At 41.5% G+C, this 8,437-nt stretch overlaps 1 protein-coding gene across 1 annotated transcript in view; it reads left to right on the top strand.

Moving 5' to 3' along the window:
* The first annotated feature begins 186 nt into the window (after positions 1-186).
* The window catches only part of CC2D1B (coiled-coil and C2 domain containing 1B), a 33,635-nt gene continuing 25,384 nt past the window's right edge, over positions 187-8,437 (top strand). The window contains exons 1-3 of the mRNA XM_010004023.1: positions 187-252; positions 3,409-3,544; positions 8,080-8,192. Of these exons, the coding sequence (XP_010002325.1) occupies positions 187-252; positions 3,409-3,544; positions 8,080-8,192 (315 nt within the window). The remainder of the gene's footprint in view (positions 253-3,408; positions 3,545-8,079; positions 8,193-8,437) is intronic.

Raw genomic sequence — 8,437 nt, 5'->3', positions numbered from 1 at the left:
CGGGGCCCTGGGGGAGGTGCCGGGTCTGGGCCCCGGGAGTGTGTGGCGCGGGGTGCGGGCCTCACGGTGCTGCCCCGTGCCGGTAAGAGCTGCTGCTCCGTGCTGCCTTCCCCCGGGGAAGACTGACGTTCCGTTTCGTGTGCTCTCAGTCCCTTAGAGAGACCCCTCTGAGGTCCGTGAGCCAGCATGCTGGGCAGGAGGCCTAAAAAAAGCCCTCAGGCGAAGGGCCAGGGAGCTGCGGTTGCAAAGCAGGTAAGGAGGGCGAAGGGCCAGGGAGAGGGGGTTGCAGAGCAGGGAGAGAAACCTCCTGCTTTTCTTGAGGGTGGTCTCCTCAGAGCTCTCGCTGGTGTCCTGCTAGAATCGCCTGTGCCTTAATAAGATACTGCAGGACCCTGAGAATACTTACATTGTCTGGTGCCTGTTTTCCTGCTTTTATTGCGTTCTTCCTACCTGATACGCAGCAGTGGAGGTCTTGCAGGGAAACCAGGACGTTGTAATGCTGTAATCTTTGCATGAGACCTCATGACTCATGCTTGTGGTAGTTTCTTGCCCCGGTTATGTTGAGATTTAATAATAGCTTTGGAAACTCTACTGGAGTTTTTCTTACACCTCTCAGAAAACAGAAATAAGACCAGGATATTAACTGGCAAATTCAGGAGCACGTATGGGAGAACATTAACATGCTACACCAGAGACACTTAAAATTAATTTTTCTCTGTATATATATTTTTTTCTTGCAACAGATAGACTTACAAAGTCTATATCCATTCCCTATAGCTAAAAGTGAGCTTAGATGTCTTCATGTGTTGGTGTTCTTTTTCATGCTCTACCTTTGAATGTAGTGTCAGAAGCCACGAGGAGAGGAACATGATTTGAGTTGTGGTCAGCAGGTGTAGGAAGTGTCAAAATTAGAAATACAGCCAAGGCAAAATTCTGGTTAGAGTAGTGGAAGAAAACCAGATAGAGGTAAAGAATATGTGGGAACAAGAATGGACCTTCAGAAACCACTGAAGATAGAATAGAGGCAAATAATCTTCAGAGTAACTGATAAGAATATAGGGAAATATGAAGAGATTGAAATAGGATGTTAAAATAGAAGAAATAGGTAAGATACTATCTTCTGGTGATTTCTTAGGAACCAGTACACTCATACTGGAGGCAGAATGGTTTTGTTAAGAGGCACATAGTGTTCTAATACAGAACTTTGCATTTCTCAGAGAGGTTATATGTAATTTAGTTCATTAGGGAGAAGATAAAGGGTGAAAATATCTTTCTCCTTCCCCAAAAAAAGCAAAATCTAAAAAGATAAAGAGGAAATAAAGGACCTGATTAACATTTTATTAATTTCTAATTAAAAACAGTCGTTCAGCCTCTCTTACAGCATGAAGGATTGTTTCCTGAAACACACACACTAATGGCTTGTTCACTTGCAAATTAACTCAGTTTAAGCTGTTCTTGTGCCATGTAGTGTATCAACTGCAAAGTTTTTGTAACCTCTTTTTTTCCTGTCTTTTTAAACATTTGTTTAATGCTATTAATTTAATCAGAATTATGTCTTACTGAGGAGATTGAGACTTAGACCTAGAACTGAAGGATTCTGTTCTTCATTTGTTATTACACTTGCTTCACTTTCTACACTTGCAGTGCAGCATCACTGGGCTTCTGACCCATTTTGCACAGTGATAAAGGTGTGCAAGTGTTCCATAGAACCTGAATGCTCACATCACCTTTATAAATATTTACTAATTAAGTCTAGTTCTGACCTTTTTTGCCCATTCTGTCAAGGCAGTAGTCACCAGCACCTTGGTCCCTAAGGGTTAAAAAAAAAAAAGTTATTACTGATTCACACTAGTTGATAAGCTGAGCTTCAGCTTCTGGCAGCACTTCAGATCCTCTGAGGCAGGAGGAGGTTGTTAACCCTTGTGTTACAAGATCATAGAATTGTTAGAGGTGGAAAGGACCTCTAGAGATCATCTAGTCCCACTCCTCTCCTAAAGCAGGATCAACAAGAGTACATTACTCAGGACTGCATTCAGGTGGGTTTCTAATATCTCCAGAGAAGGGGACTCCACAACCCCCCTGGGCAGCCTGTTCCAGGGCTCTGTCGCCCTCACTGTGAAGAAGTTTTTTCTCATATTTAAATGGAAATCCCATGTTGCAGTTTATGCCTGTTGCCCCTCGTCCTGTCACTGGGAACTACTGAACAGAGTCTGGCACCATCCTCCTTGCACCCACCCTTTAGATACTTACAGGTATTAATAACGTTTCCCCTCAGCCTTCTCCAGTTTAGAGTCCCATCTCTCTCAGCCTTTCCTCATAAGGGAGATGCTCCAATCCCCCCGTAATCTTTGTTGCCTTCCACTGGACTCTCTCCAGCAGTTCTCTGTCCCTCTTGAACTGGGGAGCCCAGAACTGGATGCTGGTAATTGATTTTTATTCCCCGGCTAGAAAGGAGCTGAACTCCTGCCTGCTTGTCTGTGTGAAGACCAGTAAGTCAAAAGGGGCTTGTGCTTGAAAAAGTTTGAGGAAAGCTACTCCACTTACCTCACAGGATGAATCTGATTCAGTTAATTCATGTTCATAAAAACACTTATCATACTTTGAATAAAAAATGTTGTTATTTCTGGGGCATTTCGTATCTTAACCAGCAATATAAAAATAATGATAAAAAGACATCCTAGAAAAACACCTTATAGACCAAGGCCTCAGAGGCTTCTCTGATACTCATGTCCTTTGGCATATTTTACAACAATTGAGTGATAACCCCCACTACTTTGTCAAATTCTGGTTACTGTTATGAATAATGCTCCCTGAGGTGATTGGCTGATGATTTGTTCCAGGCAGTTGTTTTTATCCAGTGCAGTGTGGGCTGGGTTTGTAGTGGCAATGTTCCTCTCTATATGTGTCTGGGCTTTCCACATGTTTATGATTTACAGACTGAGCTAGTGAGAAGTACAGGACAGTTCTGTTTATGTAAATATAGCTTCTTCAGAGAGGTAAGGGTGAAATTGCTGCAGTTTATGCATATCAGACTTGTATTGTGGGAACTATGATTAAATATCTTTTAGCTTAGCTGTTCCAGAAACTTCCCTGGTGATATCTGCTTCGCAAGGATCACTATCACAGACACAATTAAATTTTACCTTGTTATGTCAGACCATTAGCCTTGATTTTAAGAAATCATTGATTGTGTAGATGTTTAGAGGGAGTATTTGTGGCTTTTTAAGATTTATGTACCTTATGTCAGCTATGGGTGCCTGGAATGCACTGTTTGGTAACAGAAGTGGTGTGATAGCAGGCTTTAAAAAACATGAACAGAATCCAGAATGCAGTATGATGTTTTTGAGTGTCACCTCTGTTCTAACTGCAGTGATTTAAAAAATATTTTTAATTTTCCCTTGGCTCCAGCTGGGGCTGTTTATAGATTTCAACCCAGAAGAGATGCTACTGGAGGAAGGTGGGGATGATGGGGATCTAGAAGCAGAGCTTGCTGCCATCACAGGAGTGAAGGTGAAAGAAGAGAAATCAAAACCAAAAGGGAAAAGTAAGTTAAAGTTTTGGGATTTTATTTATTAACAACCTGAATAGTTTATTAAAGATACCTATTTGCAAAACACTGGTTTATCTAAAATATTTTTAGTCACTGATAGAAGCTGAAATTGCAACTCTTCTTTCTTTTACTTTGAAAGGTTTAAGTTGCTTCTCCACAAAGAAGGGTACGAGCTTTTTTATCTGTGCTCTTGTAGACATAGGAAAAAAGATATATGATGGCTAGCCAGCTTAATGACTAAATTAAGATATGCTCATTTACTATATGAAGTCATAAAAAGGTGTAGCAGGTGTTAGGTGAATTCAAACGGAAAACGTGTTTCTTGTGGAGGTTTGATTATTTGCTGTTTGGCTGCTGTTCTGTTTTTGTTTAAAGTCTGCATTTATGGAATGAGCATTACATTTTTGGAGTCTATAACCAAAACTGAAAACCTTTTTAAGAGGGAAATCCTGGAACTGGTGGAATTACTGGGGGAATCCTATAGTTCATGTCATGCATGAGGTTAGAGTGTCTCTTGGAATGGATCATTACTATTCTTATTATTTTAAGCATCTGTTGATTTTGTCTGGTAGCATTTGCATGCGGCTATGCAGTGCTGCACAGGATTGCTATCATCTGCTGTGAATGAAGGCTGCTGCTGAGAGGGGCAGCCTCCAGTGAGCATGCTCTGCCTCTGAGCTGCTATGCATATTTATGGAGCTGTGGGATGAGCTGGTTCAGAAAACTGATCTAGAAAAGTGAACTTCTGCTGTTGTGCTAGAGTTTCAGCTGAATGGGTTCCTGGATCTGGTTTGCTGCCTGCCTGTTTGACTGCTGCTGTGACTGCAGGGGAGGGGTGGCAGCAAGTGGTTGAGGTGGTACAAGGGGAATGGGACCTACCCTCACTACAGGTGTGTGAGCAGATGCTGGAAAGATGAGTCAGTGCAACTTTTTTCCAGCTCTGCAATAATCTGTCTATATTTGAAGGGTCTTTCACCCAGAATACCAGGGGAATGAAGAATTTTAAAATGTATAAACTTTTTGAATGCAGTAATTGATGACAGAGGAAGTGTTTTTATCTAAATCTAAATTTTAATTTCCACTGTCAAGATTTCAAGATTGTAGTAAACTCTGTAATGCCAACAAGCACAATTGTGCTAATATTTACAATAGCAGAACTTCTGCCATTAGACATAGGTTACTCATTGTTAAAACATGTAGTAAAGTGTTTTGAGGATGAACTTGGATGTCAGGAGCTCTGGAATTGTGAGCTTCTCAGGTGCTGACTTCATTCTGGCCCTGATCATGTCACTTAATGCATTTTTTCAGTCTCTTTATTCATAAGAGGGAAATGAAATTTCAGACAGTGCAACATTTACTGTGCTTTCTGAATGTATGTGTTATGGCTCTTAAAACTGTTTTCCAAAATAATTTACAACTATTCTGTTTTCCTAGTAGAACTGGGAGTATATAGATAAGATTGTGGAAAATTAACAACTGGATGGCTGTTACTGGGAACTCATGGGACCTGGTACTGGGGACATGATGTGTGGTGGGGACAGGATGCAGGCTGGCACTTGGGAAGGAGGAGGGTACAGTAAGGATGGGGAAAAAAAGATCTTGTTTGGAGAAAGACAGAAAAATGGACCCAGTATGTTCTCTCCCCCTAGCTTGAAGAAGCAGCCAGCAGAAGCTGTATGTACTGTTGCAACATCTTAAGTACAAAGATCTCTGCTGTCAGTGACAGATAAATGGCAGTTGGTCAGCCACTTGGATGTCTGGAATCGTAACTCATCATATTGGATTAGAGCTGAATCAGCCATCCAAGGAGGCTCTGGTGTTTTTTTTGCCCCTAGTGGGGTTTCATGTAAGGAACACCCTGACCCTTACAGCACAGCCAGTTGCCTTTGGGTATGTCCTACTATCCTAGTTTCAGAGTTTACTAAGGGTCAAATACATGAGCAACGTGTTTGGTGTGGGTACTGAGGCACTGATATGGTAAATGCGATTCTTTGAACAGGAACAGCTTTTTACCTGGGTTAATTTCTGCAGGAGAAGGATGTTTTAGAGTCACAAAGTAGTCAGGGTTGGAAGGGACCTCTGAAGATCATCTAGTCCAAGCCACCTGGTAGAGCAGGATCACCTACAGTAGATCACACAGGAACACATCCAGATGGGTTTGGAAAGAATCTGGAGAAGGGGCCTCCACAACCTCTCTGGACAGCCTGTTACCCTCACAGTAAAGAAGTTTTTCCTTATGTTTAGCTTGAAAAAGTAATTTACAGTAATTTAAAATGGCTGTGAAACTTTGTCCTGAAGGTCTGAATTCAACATTTTCTGACAGTGGTGAGTCACAGTCATATGTCTGCATAGGAAAGTATCAAAGGTTTTTATGTGGACATTTGGGATTTGTGTGCAAGTCACTTGACCTTTAAAAGTGTGTGGAGGAAGTTGATGGTTAAGGAAGATGTGGTTGGCACAGCATGGAGTAGATATGAGAACTCAGCAAGGAGGTGTTAAGTAGAATTTTCAGGTTGAAAACAAGAAACTTGAGGAGAAATTGCAAGATAAAGTAGCCAAGAAAGATTTGGAAAAAGGGAAATCTCATGGGCATGAGACAGCAACGCAGAAAATGTAGAAGTGTAGTTAGTGAGGCAGAAGAAACAACACTTTTTTTGATTTGCTTAGCAGATCTCTGTGCCAGCTCTGCTGCTGCTCTTGGGATCAGGACAAATATGATGCCCTTAATTTAGAGTATTCTGTTTGTGTATACAAAGTGTGACTTTGCAATAATGTTCAGTGTATAAAACAAGTAGCTTTTCAAGGTAAGGATATTCTTGTCTTCCTTTCTTTCTGTCTTTGAGTATATGGATAGTTTCTGTGCCTCTGTGTTTGTCCTATTAACAACCAGTAGTTTGCCTCATGGCTGGGGGTCCTGGTAGACGGGAGGATGACCATGAGCCAGCAATGTGCCCTTGTGGCCAAGAAGGCCAATGGCATCCTGGGGTGCATTAGAAAGGGTGTGGTTAGTAGGTCAAGAGAGGTTCTCCTCCCCCTCTATTCTGCATTAGTGAGGCCACATCTGGAGTATTGTCTCCAGTTCTGGGCCCCTCAGTTCAAGAAGGACAGGGAACTGCTTGAAAGAGTCCAGTGCAGAGCCACTGAGATGATGAAGGGAGTGGAACATCTCCCTTATGAGGAAAGGCTGAGGGAGCTGGGTCTCTTTAGCTTGGAGAAAAGGAGACTGAGGGGTGACCTCATCAATGTTTACAAATATGTAAGGGGTGAGTGTCAGGGGGACGGAGTTAGGCTTTTCTCAGTGATGACCAGTGATAGGACAAGGGGTAATGGGTGTAAATTGGAGCACAGGAGGTTCAAGGTGAATATCCGAAAAAAAATTTTTACTGTAAGAGTGACAGAGCACTGGAACAGACTGCCCAGGGAGGTTGTGGAGTCTCCTTCACTGGAGACATTCAAAACCCACCTGGATGAGTTCCTGTGTGATGTACTCTAGGTGACCCTGCTCTGGCAGGGGGGTTGGACTAGATGATCTTTTGAGGTCCCTTCCAGCCCTAAGATTCTATGATTCTATGATTCTATGATTAAGTTGTTCATTATCTCTCTAGAATTGATGTTCATGTGCATCCTCATAAATTTGTACCCAGTTTAGTAAGAGATGGAGAGAGACATTCTTGTGCTTAAAGACTGCAGATTGGGAAAAAAGATCAGCTGTTGGAGTCTCAAGTGTAATGTAGATCCTATACAAAACTCCAACAGTTTAGTTGTAGCTTAAATTGGAACTCTTTGAACTCTTTATTATACCTGCTTTGAACTTTGTTCTGGTTTGTGGCTACATGTGATCTTATAAGACAATAACGTATTTTTTTTGCCTTGAAAGAAAATATGAACAGAAGTTTTACTTGCATGTGTTGGGATGTTTCAAGTGTTTATCTTCCATAATGTCAAAGTTTCTGTTACTAGTTATTTTTGTAAATAATATCATAGAAGTACTAACCTAGGTGCTTCAAGTGACTTCTAATAGTTTTTCCCTGAAGCAATTGTTTCATCTAGTCCTACTTGTCTTTCTTTTTCAGTCTTAACTGTCATTACTGTGCAAAGCTACCACAGTATCTTTCTCTTTTGTGGTTGTGCTTTCTGAGCACTGTTGTGTCACACCATACCTGCTAATCTGTCACAGTGCTCATGGTTTTGACATTCAGGTTCCTTGTACTAGTAAACAAGCATTATATCTCCCTGAGATCTAGTTTCTGAGCAAGGTTATGGGATGCAGTTATTTTCCCTGTCTTACTGCCTGCTGTCACTGCCAATTTGAGGAAGACTAATACTGTTTTTTTTTCCTGGATGTTTACTTCCCCAGTCTTTGTCCTTTCTCCATGGATAAATATATCCTCATTTACCTATGATACTATCTGATGAAGGGAAAAGAGAAGTCACTGCTTTTTTTTATAGTGGGTAGCAACTTCTTTAGAATTTGTATCCAGTGTCTGTGTAACTTAGGGTTTATGGCTCCTTGTGGGTTCTTCTTGCAGCTCCTCTGCCCATGGATCATATTGAAAAGATGGCTGCAGAGTGTATGAAAGACTTGGATGAAGATGAGGAGGAAGAAGCAGATGAAGACTTGGAGAAAGATACAGACCTGTTGGTATGCGAACCTTTGTTAGCAAGAGGCTCTAGTATGTCTTTGATTCTTTCGTGGTTTGTTTGGTTTTTAAATTGAACTGCATTTAGCAAAAATATGTTAGCTTTGCAGTGAGAAGCTAAAATATTGTGAAAGCATTCCTTTAAATACAAGGCTTTGCAGAATCCAACCCTCTGCATATCAGTGCAAGGATTTCCTGGCTGACATTTGTAGTGTGAGGGTCTTGGAGAAATGAGGGAACAGCAGGA

This window comes from Chaetura pelagica, unplaced genomic scaffold (genome assembly GCF_000747805.2).
Source record: "Chaetura pelagica isolate M959 unplaced genomic scaffold, ChaPel_1.0 scaffold18, whole genome shotgun sequence".
In the NCBI taxonomy this organism is placed as follows: domain Eukaryota; kingdom Metazoa; phylum Chordata; class Aves; order Apodiformes; family Apodidae; genus Chaetura; species Chaetura pelagica.
This window is presented reverse-complemented; position numbering and strand designations above follow the sequence as displayed.